Below are 20,179 nucleotides of genomic sequence, written 5' to 3' on the forward strand. Positions count from 1 at the left end.
CTGGGTGGAGTTCTGTCATAGTGGGCAGTAAAGTTGAAATATTTATACTGGCAACCGAACTCATCCAAAATACATGGCAATATACAATGAACTAAGAGATTTGACTGCCAAAATGAAAAACCTTGGTTATGTTCCAGACTATAGCTTTGTCTTGCAGGATGTTGAAGATGATGAGAAGGAGCAGATTCTGACAAGTCATAGTGAGAGGCTGGCAATTGCATTTGGAATTATTAGCACCCCACCTAGAAGCCTAATTAGGATATTTAAGAACTTGCGCGTTTGTGGTGATTGTCATAATGCATTTAAGTACATCTCCAAACTTACTGAGAGGGAGATTGTTGTGAGGGATTCAAACCGTTTTCATCACTTTAACTTTAAAGACGGAATTTGCTCATGTGGTGATTATTGGTGAAAAACGGTTGGTTGGTAATCATGGAATTTTGTCTAGTGATTGATATTCTCAATTACTCAAATTCATACAACTGCATACTAATTTGCCAATTGAGGACGTATGGGAGCAGTGACATTCATTTGTTTTGGAAGTCAGTTGATTCTAAAGGTCTCATTTTGTCCCTGCTTACCTTTTATTGTTCAGTTGGAGTTGATTAACTGGGCTAGAAGATTATGGTGTTGTAATTTTTTTTTTTTCACTGGGCTTTAAAGGGGTCGAGAATTGGACTAGCAGTTCTGCTTAATTGTCTCAGAAGATGTTGGGTTGGATGTTATTATTAGTCTTAATAAATGCTTGGTGCAAGATGGCATTAACTAGTTTGCCAAGAGTTATGATAAGGTTTTCCTTAAGAACTAGTATGTTGTTCTGGCTAAGGACTGCAAAATCCATATTTATATTTGGAGAAGGAAAAGGAGGAAGTTGAAATAGTTATCAATATTGTTACTGATACAGTTTACTATCAGGAATTTTCATCTGATCCTAAGTTTGGTTAGTCTAGGTATACAAATGCGCATGAAGACACGTGCATGCTCATATATTGTCAAGCTAATTTATATACTGCATACAATTCTGTTTCAACTAGAGGTTTTCTTGATTATTAGTAATGAGATGTGTCAAGGGAAGCTAGTCTGATACATAAAGCTGTCTTCCCTGATATAATGCTGGCTTTTGGACTAACCCTCTTGTATTTGCTGGCTATGTTTTATGCAGGCGCTGCATTATTTGCTAATGTTAACTATCAGATTCGATTCACCTTTTTTAGTTGATGACCTTACAAATGCCCGCAACAATATTTCACTCATCTCAGCCAGTATGGCAGTATCAAAGATCTCATAGTCTCTGACCGAAAAGGAGGAAAATTTTAGTGGACATGCATAGAGTGCAACGGCAAAAGCCATGCTTGATTCGCTGTAGGTTACATTGGTATTGGTCTCTCTCCACAGTGGGTTAAGTTTACTAATTAACAAGATGTCTTGATAGTTGGTACCTACCACAAGCCAGGGCAGGTTGTCCATAATTCATATGTATCTCAATTGTATTTAACAATGTCATGGCCAAAATGTAGAGGCAGGTTCCTGCAAGTATTACGAGTTTTGCTCTCTGTTTATTAACAGAGCAAAATATTATTTTGTAGACTCCCAGAGTTTCCTATGCATCATAGCATGGTTATAACCGACTGTTTTTCTTTCCGCTTAATTACCAGAACAATAGAAAAATTAGAATTTTGAATCTGGCACCTTGCAGTTTTGCAGATATAATGGGTTGTCTGGTAAAATCTTAGAGGCTGTTTGGATGTCATCTTATCCAAATTATGGTTTTGCCTTCTAAACCATGGTTTTGGATGTCATCCAAATAGGCTCTAATACGGACCAACATAAGAGCAACCCAGTTATCTTGCCTAGTTTGATGGATTAACTTGTCGGCCTTTTCTTTTTTTTTCTTCCCCTTTTTCTTTTTTAAAGAAGCCATTTTGATGCAAAAGATTTTTCCTTTTTTTTTTCACACTATTAATAATTATTAGTTTAGTGATTAAATAATTGTACGTAGGAATATTTTATTATAATATATCTATTTTAATATTTTGTTAAAATGGATATTTGGTAATTTTGGTAAGATGATACTCTTCCGGTCCTAATTATAAGACTCAATTGACTTATTTGAGGAGATTAAGGAAGTAAGTTAAGTTGGTTATTTATAATAAATAAGTGTTGTCATTCCTAAAATATTCTCGCTAATTAAGTATATTGGCTAAAACTATCATTATTAGAAGGATTATCTTGGAAAAAATACATAAATATAAGAGACAAAATAGATTGGGGTCTTATAAGTAAAACCAAATAAAAAGTCAAATGGGGTCTTATAATAAGGACCGGAGAAGTACTATAATATTAATTTGTCAAAAGAATTGTGAAAAAAGGTTAAAAACTTGTAAGTATGTGATTCTTTTGTTAATAATTTAAGGTACTGAATTAAATTTAGTCCTTAGATGGTAGAATAAAAATTTAAATTATTTTTTTAGTTCTTACTTATTTGACTTCTGAGTTGACCTCCTAGCTCAATTCCGATTTGACCTATTAACTCTTAGTCTATTATCTCGACTGATTCAGGTTTGATTTTTAGTACCTTTTAAAATACTATCACTTTACATGATTTAATCATCCAAAAAAGTCTCTTTTTTTTAAAAAATAGAAAAGTTATGTCATCGTACATTCCAATATTGCTAATATTACAACTACATTCATGAGCTCACGTTGCTGATTAAACTCATCAATATTCTTTCTTTTTGTATTTTTATTTTTAAAAGAGATCGGCACCAACACTTTCGATGAAAATCAATTCAAAGGACTATAAAGTGTCTAATAACAAGAGTTCACATACAAGGAAGACTGAATGGGAAGGCAGGGAGAGAACCTGATTAAATTTGAGGGTGTTTGGATATTTCTTCAAACCATGGTTTTGAAGAGAAAACCATGGCTTTGAGAGAAAATTATCCAAACACCACATTTTTTCTCAAAATCACTTTTTAAATTTGAAATCATGGTTTAAATAAGAGTAACCAAATACCTTAATTTTTTTCAAAATCACTTTTGATTTGAAAATTATGGTTTTGGCTATTAAACCATGGTTTTTCATGAAGTGAATTTTTTTTTTTTTTGCTTTTGAAGGTATAAAATCATGGTTTGGGATATAAAAATATATACACATATCAATTACTATCTTCGATTCTTAATACAAGAGCTAAATAACTAATTTTTTAATATTAAGAAAATTGGTTAAATTATTTATTTATAATAAATAGGTGTTGCATTCTCTCAAATACTTGTTAATGATATACATTGGGACTACTATTTGATAGAACTTTTAACATGTACAAATTAACATGAAGACTACTTTAAAAAAAATAGATAAATGTGTGAGACAAAATAAATTAGTGTCTTATATTTAAAATCAAATTGAACATCCAATTAGCTCTCATATTAGGAATTAGAGGTAATATTACCTAATTATATTTTTTCATATATCATTTATTATTTTAAACAAAAGTATAAATTAAAATATATTTTAATCTAATTATCGTATTAATTTATGTCATTTTTAGTAATTTGCATATGAAAAAAAAAAAAATTTTAATAACAACCATCCAAACATTCACACTTTATTAAAAAGAAAAATTGGTAAAAAAATCCTTGTTTGAAATTTTAATTGGTCAGAAGAATCTGATTTGTGTAAGTGTAAGTGTAAGTATGATTCTTGAGTACAACATATCTGTAATATATCATCCATAAGATTTTTTTTACTCATTTTCCCTCCTTACAATCACTTTTTTCAAAATCTATTACCAAAATCTATTAATTCTAACACCTCCTGAAACTTGAAAGTTGCATGTTGACATTGAAACATGAAAGTTGCATGCGAGGCCATGTCTAGGCTTAGCAATTCGCATTGTTCGCCTATGCTTCCCGCAACCACGACCACCGTGATCCTTTTTTCTCATTTAAATTTTCACTTGTTGCCTTGTCGGTGTACCAATTTCAACCCTCAAATGATCTTGAATTATCACGGAAAAAGGAACCCAGGTAAATCATCTAGTGCAATTTTGTTAAGAAACAAAATTAATACCCCTGCAAATCAAGTAAAAATGTGCCAATTCAGTATGCGACGCTTCAACATCATTACCATTTTGAGGATTGTCTTACTGATGGTTCTTTTTGTTTCTTTTTTTTTTTTTCCCGGTGTACTTGTGGTTAAAAGTATAGGGGATTAACCAGGAAATAAATTGTGTAAACTATAGGGATGTGTTTAAGGTGAAGATTAATGCAATTGCAAATGCAAACTATGAAAACAATATATTAATATTTCCTTTTGATATTTTGCGGAGCAAAATTAAGGCGTTGGTCTCTCACGTTCGCCACCAATCCATGGTTCGTGCTCACGGCCGCCGTCGGTGAGCTGACACAGTTGAGAAGGCCGAAGTTGACTAAGCGGCATTGCTCGAGGCCGTTGGCACCGCGGAAGGGGATAATCTCTACTCTGTTCTCTATCTCCATCTTCTTTGAATATTAATCGTTTTGAAGTTCTGGATGGTGCCATGCTGTTTTGTTGGTAAGTAGTCATGGTTTTTTTTTTAAAAAAAAAGAAGATTCTATCCCTCCCCTGACTTTTGAGTTGTCATGTTTCCTATTATGTCGTGCCTCGTTACTTTGTCAACATGAGTGCCATTTGCTGTAATGAAGTTTTCTTTTCTTTTGTTTTTTTTCCCCCCGAACAATTTTGAGGTTGACTGTTGCTTATTATTTGCATGCAGAATTTGAGCGGCATGGGGAGTGCTGGAAGCTTGTGGCACATATCAAAGAAGAAACATGTGGCTTTAATACTTCATTGTTACGAGAATTTCTTATCAGTTGTCCGTCCTAGTCTTCATATGTTAGTGCAGAGGATCCCGATATTCATGTTCAAATCAGAAATTGTCTATTACGAAAGTTCTTTTTGAACAAAATTATGCCAAGGCCAGTTGATTTTCAGATTTTATATCAAATTGTTGCTGAATTTTACTTCCATAAGCACTGCCATGAACGTCCGTGCATTGGCCAATCGTTATGCAGCCCAACTCAGTCTATGCTGCTCCCTCAGTCCCATCAACTGTACCTTGGCTCGAGCCATCCATGCTCACATGATAACTTCTGGGTTCAAGCCATGGGGTCACATCCTCAACCGCCTAATAGATATATATTGTAAATCATCCAAGATTGGCTATGCCCGCCAATTGTTCGATAGAATTCCCATGCCGGATATTGTTGCAAGAACCACATTCATTGCCACGTATTCTGCGAGGGGTAATATAAAGCTGGCTGAGGAAATTTTTAATAAAACCCCATTGGTTATGCGAGACACTGTTAGTTACAATGCCATGATTACAGCCTACTCTCATCATGATGATGGTCATGCTGCTATTGAGCTCTTTCGACAAATGAAGCAAGAAGGGTTCAGTCCTGACAATTTTACCTTCTCCAGTGTGCTCAGCGCATTGGCACTTGTAGCCGATGATGAAAAGCAGTGCCAACAGCTGCACTGTGAAGTAATTAGGTTGGGATTGGGGACAGTGACATCAGTACTAAATGCATTAATATGTGCTTATGTTCATTGTGCATCTGCACCACACGTATCTTCAACATTGTTGATGGCTGCTGCTAGAAAGTTGTTTGATGAAATGCCTCGGAGGGATGAAACGTCATGGACAATAATGATTACTGGGTATGTCAGGAATGATGATCTCAGTGCAGCTCGTGAATTACTTGATGGGATGACAGAGAACACAGAGGTTGCTTGGAATGCAATGATTTCTGGTTATGTGCATCATGGACATTATGAAGCAGCATTTGACATGTTCAGAAAAATGTATTCTAGGGGAATTTTAAAAGATGCATATACCTACACAAGTTTGATTAGTGCTTCTTCTAATGCTGGTTTGTTCAAATATGGGAAACAATTGCATGCTTATATTCTGAGAACAGAGGTGCAACCTTCAAATGACTTTCTATTGTCGGTGAATAATGCTTTAGTTACATTATACAGTACATTTGGTAAACTAATTGAGGCAAGACATATTTTTGATAAGATGCCCCTTAAAGATATTGTTTCATGGAATTCAATTCTGTCAGGTTATGTCAATGTTGGCTGCATTGAGGAAGCTAAATCCATTTTCAGAGACTTGCCTGAGAAAAATCTCTTAACATGGACTGTGATGATATCTGGCTTAGCACAAAATGGTTTTGGAGAAGAGGGATTGAAGTTATTCAACCAGATGAAACTGGAGGGGCTCGAACCATGTGATTATGCATATGCTGGAGCAGTTAAATCTTCTGCTGTTTTAGGATCATTAGAGAATGGACGGCAGCTTCATTCTCAGATTATCCAGTTGGGCCATCATTCAAGCCTCTCAGTTGGCAATGCATTAATTACTATGTATGCAAGATGTGGTGTTGTTGAATCTGCTTATTCCATGTTCCTTACAACGCCTTATGTGGATTCAGTGACCTGGAATGCCATGATTGCAGCCCTTGCACAACATGGACACGGTGTCCAAGCTATTCAACTTTATGAGGAGATGTTGAAGGAAGATATATTACCTGATAGAATAACTTTTCTCACAGTTCTTTCTGCTTGTAGCCATGCAGGCTTGGTTAAAGAAGGACGTTATTATTTTGACACAATGGGTGGTTATGGTATAACCCCAGGAGAAGATCATTATGCTCGTATGGTTGATTTGTTATGCCGTGCTGGTCTGTTCTATGAAGCAAAGAGTCTAATTGAATCAATGCCTTTTAAGCCAGGTGCGCCAATTTGGGAAGCTATTCTTGCTGGTTGTCGCATTCATGGGAACATAGATTTAGGCATTGAAGCTGCAGAACAACTTTTTGAGCTAATGCCTCAGCACGATGGAACCTATATACTCCTTTCCAATATGTATGCTACTTTAGGTCAATGGGAAGACGTAGCCAAAGTAAGAAAACTAATGAGAGAACGAGGGGTTAAGAAGGAACCAGGTTGTAGTTGGATTGAAGTTGAAAACAAAGTCCATGTCTTCTTAGTTGATGATACTGTACACCCTGAGGTTCAGGCAGTGTACAAATATCTAGAACAATTGGTATTTGAAATGAGAAAATTGGGGTACATCCCTGATACAAAGTTCGTATTACATGATATGGAATCTGAGCATAAGGAACTTGCTCTGTCTACCCACAGTGAAAAGCTTGCGGTTGTTTTTGGAATTATGAAGCTTCCTATAGGAGCTTCAATAAGAGTTTTTAAAAACCTGAGGATTTGTGGGGATTGCCATAATGCATTCAAGTTCATTTCTAAAGTGGTGGTGCGTGAGATAGTTGTTAGAGATGGGAAGAGGTTTCACCATTTTAGACATGGCGAATGTTCTTGTGGTGACTATTGGTAAGCAGAGGTTTGGTTACTTGATTATCTATCAAGGGAGGTCTATATCAAAAGTTGTAAATGGGTTTGAAGCATATGAAGTGGGGTATTAGCAATCTGGGATCCAAAATTGAGACTGGCAGTGGCTTCAAAATGTTCTACTAAAGATTAAAAATCAATCGCAATAGGTATATTTATTTTATTCCTTCCTTTTCTTTTGGCATTCTTTTTACTAACTCTTGCTTAGGTTGAACCAATACACTGTATCATGAGGTCTCTGCTTGATTTTTTTATTGCTTTTTTTTAATTATTATTTCACTAGTCTTCCATATGATGTTTTTCCTTTCATTTACATTCTTCTGACTTCTGTTTTCCTAATTTTGTTTCTTTACTTTCCTCTCACTATTTAGTGAAATATCCTGATTTTAGTTCTTCTGATATTTCTTTTTTAATTTTGCTTCTCTTCTCTCTCTTCTTGCTTTATGTGCTTCAAATAGGGGTCATAAGTATCGGATATACCTTCCGTAACAGATGAAATGTGGTTGCTGTTTGAGGGGCCTCATGGTAAGCAGGCTCCTGATCAAGATTACTTTCATCGTATTAAGCACAGCGCCAAAGCAACTATGATTGTCCATACCTGTTGCTTTATTTTTATGGTATTAGTCACTTTAATGTTATCCATCTGGTTAGTACAGTGACTGGTGCTAAATAGCTTTGATGGATAGGTTGGGGAAGTAGCGGATCATCCTGAACGTAGAGCTCTGCCCTGTCATGTGCTTTCCATTGCTTATTTTCGCATATAATGTTTTCAAGCACACAGAAAAAGTTTCCATGTTGGCAATCTGACATGCAATTAAAATTTATAAATTGACCTGGTTATATTTTTTCTTATTTCTGTTGGTTAATAGATTGGAAGATTCAATCTACGATCTACTTTCTTCTACCCTGGAAAGATCTTTATTGCCATGCTTAAGTTTCCCGTGCATCATAGCATGGTTATAACTGACTGTTTTTCTTTCCACTCAATCATCAAAATAATATTAAACTTAAATTACAATTTTGAATCTGGCAATTTGCGCATATAATAGGCTGTTTGGTAAAATCTTAACAACATCAGATTCGCCCTCTTCCCCGGGGCCCTTGCCATTCTGTCTCCCTTGTGTTAGGCCCATTGTTATTAGACGTTTTAGGGTCAATTGATTTTCATTATGAGTTTAATTAGTAACATTAGCTAATGAATGTAGTCGCAATATTAGCAACATAGGAATGGAGGATGACATAAATTTTTTCTTTTTCTTTTATCCAAAAACACAGGTGGCCGTTTGGATGATTAAATGTAGAGCAGCTAGTATTTTGAAAGGAAAGATAACTAACTGAAAGCTAAATAGGAACTGAAATCGAAGCATGAAAGTTGCATATGAAAGAGAGCTGACTAAAAGGTAAATATTATCTGAAATTGAAGCATGAAACTTGCATCTATACTTTGGTCTAATCAGCAGACAGACCAATCTATCATTCTTTTTTCAATCCATAGATAAAGAAAACAAGGAACCTAGGCCAATTATTGTATCTCTGAAATTGGTTACTTGAAACTGAAGGTGTGTATGGTATCTCGTTTGCTTGATACTCATTGATTACTTTGATATTTGCCCTCCCTAATCCATCCGGTGCAGGCAGGGCCATACAATCTTAACCCCTTGTGAGCTCAGCAATCAAGAGCTCATTCCATGCGTCAGGAACTCCTGGAAGACACCAATGGCTGCAATCCATGCCAATGTGCCTTCCTGGTATACCATAAACAGAAGGATGTGCATCTTTTCTATGCTGTGACAATCGTGTTATGTTAAGCAGATGTACCCTCTTGGACATGCTGCCTATCACTCTCTCTAGTATCACTTGAGCTGGAAGCCTTTTTCTTGGATGTGGAGGACCAAACACTGGCCTTGTTTCTTCACCGCAACTGTCTCCGTCATAGTTCCCCCAAAATTTAGCACTGGCAATAATGAGATGTCTATGCTTGACTGTTTGTTCTTTCTTGTTAAATATAGTGAGTGAAGAATGGTGAATATTGTACCGATGAAGAATATGAACAAACAGGTAAATGGTTTCAAATTTTTATCTAAATTATTTACCTTAGATCATGAGTTGCTTCAAAATTTAGTAATGGTGAATATAGTACTAATGAGACGGCATTATCCTTTTTTTCTTGTTAAAAAGTACATTGCGTTACGGATGGTGAATTATATTGCAATCAAGGCTATAAGTAACTGGTAAATGATTTTGAGTTTTTTAATCTAAAATTATTGGACTTACTTCATATGGGTTGGTGAAATCCCTTGGAAGAATACTTTGGTTTTGGTAAAATCAATGTTCTCATTCACCCACTGAGCCCATGTTAACAAGGCTTTCTCGTAGGCAACCAAACGATCCATGTCCTTATATAAACGATCCCCATCTGTAACGAAATCCCACCTGTATGCCATTCAAAACCATTACGAACAAATCACCCCGTGAAACAAATGATAAAAGTAAAAAAAAGCTTAATGTTCCTTTTTTAAGGTCATATAGGTGTGATTACACTCTCCTTAGTTATATGTTCATTTATGAACCATTGTTCATAATTTTCTACACATGATATCTCTCAGCAAGGTCAAACTTCATCACAATTAGATCTACTTTTATATTCTAACCTTTTAAAAGTCTGAAAGCTTGAGAGTCCGGGTAAATGAAATATTAGAGAGCTCAGTCTCCTTTGTTCCTAATGGACTGTATGTTTAGACTAGTTGATATTGTTGTTTTTGAATGAGAACATTCAGCTCCATCTATCCAATAACAGTGCCCGCTAAACAGATTCATCTATATGGGTAAATAGTCTTGTGTTCTTACGGTTGTTTCCTGCCACGGTGAAGCCACCAATGCCATGAGTTGAACACCAAGACATGGCTCCCTTGCCACAGTTCAGCATCGTTGTCAGCAATGGCGTTCAATTTTAGAACCCTCCCCCATGACTTGTGAGCAATGTCTACCAGCAATGCGTTTCTGGAAAGTATCAACGACACGTTTTGTTTCTACACAAAAAGCACATGATTGTTTGTTATCCAGCATGAAATATGAAAGAACCCAACCTCAGTTGTAGGAGCTGACCATAATCCTATTTTCGCTTGTCTTGTTGAACATTTTTACAAGACACCCTCTTCAAAAACCTTATGGAGGCTCCCTAACAAGTTTTATCTAGTTCTTCATTGAGGCATTGGATGGTGGACATGTTTGCTTTTAATGACTTTGGCCTTACACCTGATCTTTTGTTTAGTTCTTCCCGTTTCTTTCTGGAACAAGGTTCGGGTAAAAAGGGTTGACTCTCTCTCTGTCTGATATGCGTATACACAACTTCAATTTTGTCATGCATATTTACGCGCACACAGCTTCAATTTTGTCCAGCATGTTTGCAAAAAATTCTTGTCTTGTGCACAGGAATCATGATTTCGTGGGAAATGTGAATCCATCGAAACTTGTGAAAGTTTGTTATGTCATCATAAATGATAAGTTGCACAACATATATTGAAGAGCATCTGAAATTCTATCATATAGTTAGTTCAATGAAAGATGGAAGAAGAATAAAAGCTGACCAGAAAGGTGAAGGTAGAGACCCCTTGGACTCGCTCTAACAAGTATTCAGAATGAGGAGATCGTGAATGAAGCATGCAGGTGAGTGACTGCCACTGGTTCAAGCTTATGGAGTCTCCCACAAATATTATTCTCTTATTCCTGTACTTCTCCAGGAACTTCCTTGCACTAAACCTGTGTCACATTATTTGCCACACACATTCATAATTATAGAATTCACTTTGGAACTTTAAAAGTTGAAAATCATCTTTCTATGCGATGTCAAAAATTCACAATTCATCAAGAGAAAAAAGGGGGGGGGGTTGAAAGAAGAAGAGGATACCTTGGTAGGTCACATGAATTGGGTTTCCATCTATATTTGAGATAAAGATCATCAGGACGACCATTTTGCTGGCAATCAAATTCAAACTCTATGAAGGAACACTGGCTTGAATTGTAAAGTGGGTACGAAGAATCATAAAGCCATCTTCCATTGTATAGATCACACCCCTCAAGCTCTTCTTTTTTCCCATTCACAACCCCAATAAATGGCACTAGTATGACCACCAAAATTAGAGCAACAGAAGCAGCCATTGCTAAAAGAAAAACAAGTATATATCTGAATCCTTGCTAAAGCGTATGCTTTGGAAGCTTAAATAGAGAATGGGTACACACATATGTAGTGTTTGCAATTGGTTTTGTTGTCTTGGATTTATGTACGATGGAGATGAGATGGTTTGCTTTAGAGAAGGAATTTATTATGGTGAAAACTGAAATCATTTCGGCGACAGTCACGAGGCGTGGAGGAATTCTCACAATCTAAAGGTGCTCCTGTGCTCCAAAGAAAATTGCTGTTTTTTCCCCTTCCACATTGATGGTTGCGTTTCTTTTTCAATAAATATAGGCGTTCATCAACATTTAATCGGAGCAATGAATTGTTCAATTTTGTCTTTATGAATTATTAGTGTCTTGAATTTATGGTGTGTTATTTACTTAATTGTCTTGTGAAGGAAACGAGGGCATTCTGAATTCTGACTGAGGAAGGAAAGGAATTTATTTAATAATTTTTAGATGAATTATACTAATCTTTTATACTGACCCAATAATTTAATTAATCGATCGGGTCTATTTGCCAATTCATTAAATATGGTTACAATCGGGTTTTAATTGCATGGATCTATTTCCCTATTTACTACAATAATGCCTTAATCAATCAATCAATCACACATCTTGCAATTTAATAGTCATTTGCATTTATTGGGGGTCCAAATTCTCCACATATTTGAGAAATGCATAGAGTAGTGTTAATGTTTTTTCTTTTGTTTTTTTTCCCCAAAGGTAACCAAAAACCTTGAGATACTGTTCTACAAAATATTAGAATGGTATTTTTTTGGTTCTAAATATAAACCCTTATACTAGTGTGTATAAGGGTCTTATATTTAGAACCCGATGAGCATCTACAATTTACTGGTCAAATTATGTTTCGTCAAGTTTAACTCAAAAAAAAAAATTATGCCTCCTCAAATTTCTATGATGGTTTAAATATAACTAGAGAATTAGATCCATATCATGAGTATAATGAGTTATCAATTACTATAATCAATTTGCATCTTTAAAGACGTTCTCATTGATACACACACAAGCAAACTTCTTTGTTTGGAAGAAAAAGGAAGAACATTACACGTTTATTTATGCTCATCTTTTTTTTGATAACAAAGGAATCCTCATCAAGGTTCTACATGATCATCTAAAGCAATATTAGTGCGATCCAGAGCCAGAATTGAAGCCAGTTCCCTGGGAACTTCAGAAACAATATGGAAGCCTCTCACAGCTTCAAGTTCTCTTTTGGCCATAAAATCAGCAGCTTTGTTGCTCTCCCTGTTCACGTAAGCCAGTCGCACGTTCCAATTCCTGCTTAAGAGGGTCCTAACCTCTTGGAGAACATTATAATCAGCATGGCAGACCTCAGGTTCCACAAGCACAATGGCGTTCGCAGCATCAGATTCAAGAATAACATTTCGATGGCCATCATCCCAAGCAATTTTTAAGCCATGCAGGCAAGCCCATAATTCAGCAGACAGAGCATCTCTTTCATCAAGTTTATAAATAAAACCCCGGAGAAAATTTTATGCTCGTCTTAATCTAAATCATTCATGTTAATTTTGAATAGCTGATACTTAATTGAATTTTTTAAATAATAATTTTTTATTTTAATAGATACAAAATTTAAAACAAAAGTAATCTTATAATTGACACTTTTTTTTAAAAAAATTATGATTAAAAAATTGAAAATTAAAAATTTTAAATTAGGATTTTCCAAAGCAAATTTTGGATGGTCCAAAGTTTATCACAAAGCTAGAATATATGAGAAGAGTGACGTCAGGAAATTCCCATTTACACTCTGAGTACCTCCCACCCAATTTCTTTGCTTCGCTTGAATTTTGTTGCCCTCCCATTCTGTTTCTAATTTTTTTTAATTAAAGGAACAAGTGAGATTACCAACAAAATAAACCTACAAACTCCTACTTATAAAGAAATTTAGGAGAATAGCAATGAAATTCCAAAAAAAAAAAAATCAAAAACAAAATCTCATGATAACAGAACACTTTGTGATGACAAATTTTAAGTTAAAAATCACAAAGTTTTAATTAATCACTTATCATTGAATTTTTTAGTAATTATACTTTTTTTTTAGAACCTCACGTGATTCTCCCAACAAACTTTCATGCTACCGTCTTACAAGAATATAGGCCCATTTTGTTTCTATTAAAATGGCAACAAATGTCTGGTAAAAAAAAAACAAGGCAGCAAATGCCAATAAGACACATCATTACCCTAACTGAAGCTAGATCCAAATTTGATACCAAATGCCACCCCTTACACTGAAAAAAAAAAGGTGGAACAAATCGTCGATGGAAGGAGTAACACTGCAACTCAATTGAATAGTGTAGGAAACGTCCGAATAGCCCTTGTATACACAACCAGAATTATATCGATGATAATTTGGTCAATTATTATACCTTCTCCATTTTTATCATGTTCCTACTCTACCAAGTACAATAAAGCAAGAAATAGTTCTATCTTGTATAAAACATGCCAAACAAGGTATAAAGTAATATCATTCCCTCCACGTTCCTTTATAATCCCTTCCAACATACCAAACCCACCATTATGTTATTCTGTAATAATTTTTTCCCCATGATAATATTTGCTTTCCCTTTGAGAAAGAGAACACCTGATCTAATAATAAAAATTAAAAAGTATAATACATACCATTATATCCCAGTATACTCATACTCAAGTTTTTGTCTTTGTACATAACAGTAAAGAAGGATATGGCTCGTTGTTTTTTTGGCTCATTCACAACAATGCCATTGCGAGCTTCAGAGCAGCATGCAAAAGAAGACAAATAGATTGTCCGAGCATAGATACAATCACTCATTTTTTCCCTCCATGACTGAATAATTAATAAACATGCATGAAGTTATCACATATACAATGATAGAGATATGGGTAGATATCAGAATTCCAAGTATGATACCAGCTCCGTCAACTTCAAACTTTAGGGATAATAATTTGTAAGAATCCATCCCTGAAATAGAAAACCAAAAAATTCATCGGTTTTCACTGATGTAAATAAACTGATATTTTCATGTACCTAGGAAATTTCCAGTGTATTATAGTTCTTAGGATTTACCTATAGGCTAAAACCACTTTTAATCAGTGACATAACCTAAGAAGTTAGGGAAGCCTGACAACCTCTGTATGTTTAAAATCACATCTCAAAAACCATAATTACTCAAACTTTATTTGAGCTAATGAGATAATGAAGGCAACGCAGCAGGCTCTAGGTCAAAAAAATAATGTGATCCTATATATTGATCTATGGGAGGATTGGGCACATGATTTTCTATGAATCATCTGAAGCATAATTAAGGTTAAAAGCTGTATTTCTGTGAGAGAGGGTCGGCATAAAGAAAATGAATTAATATGAAGACGCCATGCAACTTACAAAAACTCAGCAGATACTCTGTCCTTGTTGACACCAGCAGGAAGTGGCCAAACTGCTTCATACGGTCCATATAATATCTCTCTTCTATGATATGAAGAAAATGAACCATTGGGATTACCCATGACTCTCCAAAAGCTAGTGGAACGTTTGCCTTTGACAGACAACCTATAACAGCACACAGCAGCATTTCAATCAGAAATGAAGACTGTCTAAAACTTCGAACAATTTATACACAAGATCAAGAATGGCTTTGATCATATAGTGGTCCTCATATCTTTTTCCCCCCTTCAACTTCATGTGTTGAATTGGAGACCATAATGGCTGTAGATAAGAAATGCATCTTACTTTTGATCATCAACCTCTACTCTTATGTCCTTGATACTGACACCTGGCACTTCCACTGTCATAACATATTTTCCTTCTGATTCTGCAACATCCATCCTTGGGGACCACTCAACTCCTGCGACGAAAATTACAACAAAATTTAGTTTCAAATACTGTTATATAGAAAATGCAAGATAATCTCATCCAATATGTTTTTCATTACTAGAAAGGCAAAATGACAATTATAAGATTCTGCATTGCATATTGTTGACATCATCAAGAACTCAAACAGATCGTTTTGAGCAAAGATAAAGTTTAAAGAGAGAAAACTCAAGAAGAAGAACAAGAGGCATTATTGAAGTTAAACTTTAATCATGCTTATTCATTTAACTTGATAAGGTTTACATAAACAAGAATGTGAGACCCTAAGGATAAGGCAATGCAATCCACAATAATTACAATAATCACAATAACCAATGTGAGGGGTAACCTAAATAGAATAAGAAATTATAATACATAGAAAGCACAAATCACTCCAAATCAACAGCAATCAAGTAACTGATCCTATTGTACAGACGCCACTGATTGCTTGCATGAAGACTATTTTGATTTACAGAACTCTCACTTAACATGAAGACTTCTGGAGACAGAGACAAGCAAAAAGTCCTTGTTCCTCTATCAACAAACTCAATCTGTTCCCCATACCATTTAAATTAGCAGGAAGGACAGCAAACTTCTAATGCAAGGAGCGGAAACTGTCAACTAAAACTTGAAGCTAAATGGAACCCCCTTTAAAAAGGCAGTAGAGAAGAACGTCAAAGAGGTACCAGAAACAGAATCCAGCTAGAGGACTCCCTTTCTTGGATACCTAATCCCAAATAGATGGAATTAAAGCTGCTTGCCATTGTTATTTTAGCAAAGTTTGTGACCACAAACAGAAAACAATTCAGAATTATAGATTCTTTTTCCACGAGATCCTAACAATACAGAGTTCAAAACACTAACCACTGACTTCAGAACGGCACATTTTCTTCTCGGAAGGTAACCACTCTTCTTTTGCTGTCAGTCTGCCTGGCCTAGCGAAACTAGGAGGGTTGGGTGCCAGAACATCGTAGCTCTGGACCAGGGGTTGGCCCATTGAAACATTTGAGAAGTTGGATTCAGTCCTTGTAGGTCTAGCAAAACAAGGTTCTCTTACATTACAAGGAGTCTCAGATGCAACACCACAGGATTTGGTAGCGACAGCGGAAGTCAAGCTACTCTGGAAATTTGACTCTGTCCTTGCGGATCTAGCAAAGCAAGGTTCCCTCACATTACAAGGAGTCTCAAATGCCACACAGGACTTGGGAGCGACTGGGGCAGTCAAGCTACCCTGGAAATTTATTGTAGACAGATAACTAGTGAGAAAAAAAAGAATCATTTATGAAAAGTTACATTAAAGAATATGTTCATGGTTGAGGAATCTTGAAGCAGGTAAAAATCAAGCAATTGTAGGAACCTTTTCAAGAGAAGTTTGCCTCATAAAAGGACCGAGAGATTCAGATGCTTGGCGTGCAAAATAAATTTTATTATCAAATCTTCGGGGCACACCGCAGTTCTGAAATGATGAGTAAATAAAGAATTAATACAAAAGTGACTACACTCTGTTTGTCTAATAATGAAAACTCATAAACATGATCCGATCAATTTCCTTCATTTTCCAGCATTTTCTCAGGAACCAACCATAGCGAACGGGAAAAAGAGGGAGGATCTCAAAAAGGAGATACCATAGGTTGAAGATGGTTTGGTGAGATATCATCCTTTGATGCTGATTGGCCAGGGGAAGTGAAGCTACCCTGGAAATTTATTGTGGACAGATAACTAGTTAGAAGAACAGTTCGTAGAAATACATAAAAGAATATGTTCATAGTAATGGAATCTTGAAAAATGTAAAAAAATAAAGCAATTGTAAGAACCTCTTCCAGAGAAGTCTGCCTCATAAAAGGACCAAGAGATGCAGACGCTTGGCGCGCAAAATAAATTTTATTATCACATCTTCGGAGCACAGAGTTCAAACTACCACTGCAGTTCTGGAACGGATGAGTAAACAAAGTAATTCAGAATCAGATGAAATCAGATATGTGTATAGAAGGGGATGTTATATACAAGTTATTTCACTATTGCGTTTATTTCATCAAAACCCATGAACATAATACGATCATTTTTCCAGCACTTTCTGGGAAACCAACCATAGTGGTAAAAAAAAAAAAAGGGAAAAATATCCAAAAAGGGAAAAGAAATACCATTGGGAGAAGATGCGCTGGAGAGATATCATCCTTTGATGCAAAGTGAGCTGCGATCATATGAACTCTGCGTCTCACCACTTCACTCTCCATTCCTCCGACTTTAGCAAATCAGAAGTGAAAAGGATGATGGCAAAGAAAATAGCTTTTGCAGCTAAAATGAAAGGATGAAGAATTAAACATCTTTAATCAGAAGGAGATATTTTTCATAGAAAAGAACAGCGATTTTTCCCTTCCCGCCGTCGAGACAAGAACAGTGATTGGGACCCATTGAATCTAGATATCTTTGGTCTGGTAGATTAGGGGCCACCTGGACCCGAATCCATAGGATACTGGCGTGACACGCGTTTCGGTCACCTTTCTGAATTTTCCTGGACCAAAAAAAATTACCACGCATCATCCAAACAACGAAATAAAATGATTTCAGTCGAAAATTCAATATAAAAAAAAAATTATAATAAGGTCTCACTCAAAAAATTAAATACAAATTTTTTTTTAAATCATCAAATTATCTGTAGTCCCAAAAGATCTAAATGTAAGAGGTTTTTAATTATCAAATTACTCTTTTTTTTAAGTATATATTGACAATTGAAAGAGTACGATGTAACGATTAACAATTATCGCGGCACATATTAACAATTTTTTTTTTTCAACACATCACAAAAACATAATGTGGGAGTTGTCAATATTTACTGCAATAGTTATTAATCATTACATTTTAAATTATTAACGACTGCACTCTCAGTTGTTAATACATACTTAAAAAAAGATAATTTAGTAATTAAACAAATAAAATTTTTTATGATAAGGTTTTTTAGGATTTCAGAATGATTTAATAATTTTAAAATTTTTAATATTTAATTCTATTATAACTTTTCCTGTAGAAAAGTAGAAAGAGCGAAGAACTTCGTAATTTTGAAATTAGACATCAAATTAAAACGGTATTGTCTTTTCAACGATTTTATTTGGTATGATGCAACAATTCTGACAAATTGGGTTAATTGTATTCTTGAAAAGGAGAGATGGCTGACAATTTGGGTTAATTATCATTTCCTTGACATGATAAGTGATCTCAGCTGGTTATATGAAAAGAACAAACTCAACATGTGAAACCACCTTAATCAAATGATTTTTATAACTCCATTAGACAAACAGGTTGGTTTAATCATCTTCATTAGTAATTTAGTATTCAAAGGATCCCCAATCTTTGCACAAAAGAACAAACAATTTGGGGAAAAAAAAAACCACCAAGCTTCCCAGTCTCACTTAGCTTTGTCTTACTAAGCTTAGGGGACACATACATCATCAGTTTTGTCTGCACTATATCCGTTTCACAAGGCCACTGTCAATCATGCATGCTTTTTGACTTTCTTGTCTTAAATTATGACCCTTTATTTTTATTAATTATACCCACTTGGTGGAGCAACCTTTCTTTTGGGCCAAAATAGCATCCTATGAGAGATATACAGTTCTAGAATGAGTTAGTCTTATTAAACTAACAGTATAATAAAAAGGATTAGTCTCTCACAACATAACGAATCAAGATTCGAATTCCTACTGGGAGAGGTGTCTATATTTAGTAGTTGCTTGACAGTGTCTCGAATAGGATTGTTTCCAACAGAAAAATACTTATATTTTAGTAAAAAAAGTGTTAGTCTTATTTATAAGATGCACATAGAATATTTCTAGAATTTTAACTATTTTATTTTATTTTTGTCCTTACTGATTAAATGTTGTATGAGTGCATTAATTGTTTCACTCATTGTCTCACTGTGTTCTCATAAATAAAAATCTTTTTAATTTTTAAAAAATAAAATAGATTTTTTACATTAAGTTACCGTAAACCAATTTTAATCTATTTTTGATGCAATGATTGCAAAGAGTAAAATGTAAATATTTTGTTTTGAATTTGGAGAGCTTTCAGGACTGAACTCACCAAAATATTTTTTTTTAACCAAAAGAAGAATGTAAATACTTATAAAATTTTGGGAAAACAACTCTTATATATTCCAACTTTACAAAGCCAATAAGAAAGACTTCAAATGGCAAGAAATTAAAATTTTAATATGTAATAGATGGCCAAAAAAAAAATCTAGCATGTAATAATAATGGTGGCATCATATCGTTCTTTTGCAGCTTCTGGGAGAGTGATTTCCTAACAAGTAACTAGTCCGATGATTTAAAAAAATTTGAGTAGTAATTTTGAAAAAGCCATGATACAATGGATGAAAGAAAGTTAAAACTCGATTGTTGATAGTAGAATCTTTCTGTTTTACATTTTTTTCTTTTGGCCAAACTTTACAATAGTATCTTAATCTTTTAATTATTATCATATATTACTTTCGGTCTCTAAAACAAGATCTTATAAGTAGTACGAAGGTAATATTTTATATGATATGATTTTCCCTTCACAATTTTTTTTGGGATGAAAAATGGGGTTTTTCCTGACAGTTTTGTTATTACAGTCCTTTTCTGTTTCTATTTTGGGAAAATTTTGATTTGATTTTATTTTATAAGCTGAAATATTACGGTGGTGGGTAAAAAATTTCTAAAAAAAAGGAGAAAAAAGTAATTCACTCGAAG

At 34.8% G+C, this 20,179-nt stretch overlaps 3 protein-coding genes across 6 annotated transcripts; 1 reads left to right on the forward strand and 2 right to left on the reverse strand.

Moving 5' to 3' along the window:
• The first annotated feature begins 3,972 nt into the window (after nt 1–3,972).
• On the forward strand, nt 3,973–9,115 carry LOC114747375 (pentatricopeptide repeat-containing protein At1g25360-like). 2 transcript variants are annotated; one of them, XM_028935693.1, is made up of 5 exons: nt 3,973–4,029; nt 4,342–4,555; nt 4,758–7,563; nt 7,873–7,939; nt 9,049–9,115. In XM_028935693.1, the coding sequence occupies exon 3, from the start codon at nt 5,022–5,024 to the stop codon at nt 7,398–7,400; it is 2,379 nt and encodes a 792-aa protein (XP_028791526.1). In that variant the 5' UTR covers nt 3,973–4,029; nt 4,342–4,555; nt 4,758–5,021; the 3' UTR covers nt 7,401–7,563; nt 7,873–7,939; nt 9,049–9,115. The 2 variants fall into 2 exon arrangements, with proteins under 2 accessions (XP_028791526.1, XP_028791525.1); XM_028935692.1 differs by lacking the exon at nt 9,049–9,115 and adding an exon at nt 8,690–8,765.
• Nucleotides 8,742–11,592, reverse strand: LOC114747376 (protein trichome birefringence-like 41). Of its 2 annotated transcripts, none has more exons than XM_028935696.1 (5): nt 11,322–11,592; nt 11,002–11,173; nt 10,262–10,443; nt 9,689–9,847; nt 8,742–9,335 (listed from the first exon to the last, which is right to left on the reverse strand). In XM_028935696.1, exons 1-5 carry the CDS (start codon nt 11,570–11,572, stop codon nt 9,065–9,067), a joined length of 1,035 nt encoding a protein of 344 aa, XP_028791529.1. In that variant the 5' UTR covers nt 11,573–11,592; the 3' UTR covers nt 8,742–9,064. The 2 variants fall into 2 exon arrangements, with proteins under 2 accessions (XP_028791529.1, XP_028791527.1); XM_028935694.1 differs by having other exon boundaries at nt 8,742–9,368.
• Nucleotides 11,593–14,219: 2,627 nt separating this feature from the next.
• On the reverse strand, nt 14,220–17,781 carry LOC114747377 (uncharacterized). 2 transcript variants are annotated; one of them, XM_028935698.1, is made up of 9 exons: nt 17,597–17,781; nt 17,270–17,383; nt 17,081–17,149; nt 16,813–16,911; nt 16,513–16,686; nt 16,320–16,431; nt 15,336–15,450; nt 14,991–15,155; nt 14,220–14,570 (listed from the first exon to the last, which is right to left on the reverse strand). In XM_028935698.1, exons 1-9 carry the CDS (start codon nt 17,687–17,689, stop codon nt 14,534–14,536), a joined length of 978 nt encoding a protein of 325 aa, XP_028791531.1. In that variant the 5' UTR covers nt 17,690–17,781; the 3' UTR covers nt 14,220–14,533. The 2 variants fall into 2 exon arrangements, with proteins under 2 accessions (XP_028791531.1, XP_028791530.1); XM_028935697.1 differs by having other exon boundaries at nt 16,320–16,686; nt 17,597–17,779.
• Between the last annotated feature and the right edge of the window lie 2,398 nt (nt 17,782–20,179).

Source organism: Neltuma alba, unplaced genomic scaffold (assembly GCF_004799145.2).
Source record: "Neltuma alba isolate B1F8T4 unplaced genomic scaffold, ASM479914v2 tig00005288_pilon, whole genome shotgun sequence".
NCBI classification, from domain to species: Eukaryota; Viridiplantae; Streptophyta; class Magnoliopsida; order Fabales; family Fabaceae; genus Neltuma; species Neltuma alba.

Bases quoted from the DNA above. Each gene is read 5' to 3' on its own strand.
- LOC114747375 (XM_028935693.1), top strand. From the start codon at position 5,022: ATGAACGTCCGTGCATTGGCCAATCGTTATGCAGCCCAACTCAGTCTA.
- LOC114747376 (XM_028935694.1), bottom strand. From the start codon at position 11,572: ATGGCTGCTTCTGTTGCTCTAATTTTGGTGGTCATACTAGTGCCATTT. The intron at 11,174-11,321 runs GTATCCTCTTCT...AATGTGACACAG, and splicing joins AATTCATGTGACCTACCAAG to GTTTAGTGCAAGGAAGTTCC. The intron at 9,369-9,688 runs GTAAGTCCAATA...CATTATTGCCAG, and splicing joins ATTTCACCAACCCATATGAA to TGCTAAATTTTGGGGGAACT.
- LOC114747377 (XM_028935697.1), bottom strand. From the start codon at position 17,689: ATGGAGAGTGAAGTGGTGAGACGCAGAGTTCATATGATCGCAGCTCAC. The intron at 17,384-17,596 runs GTATTTCTTTTC...CATCCGTTCCAG, and splicing joins CAGCGCATCTTCTCCCAATG to AACTGCAGTGGTAGTTTGAA. The intron at 15,156-15,335 runs GTAAGATGCATT...GTGCTGTTATAG, and splicing joins GTAGAGGTTGATGATCAAAA to GTTGTCTGTCAAAGGCAAAC.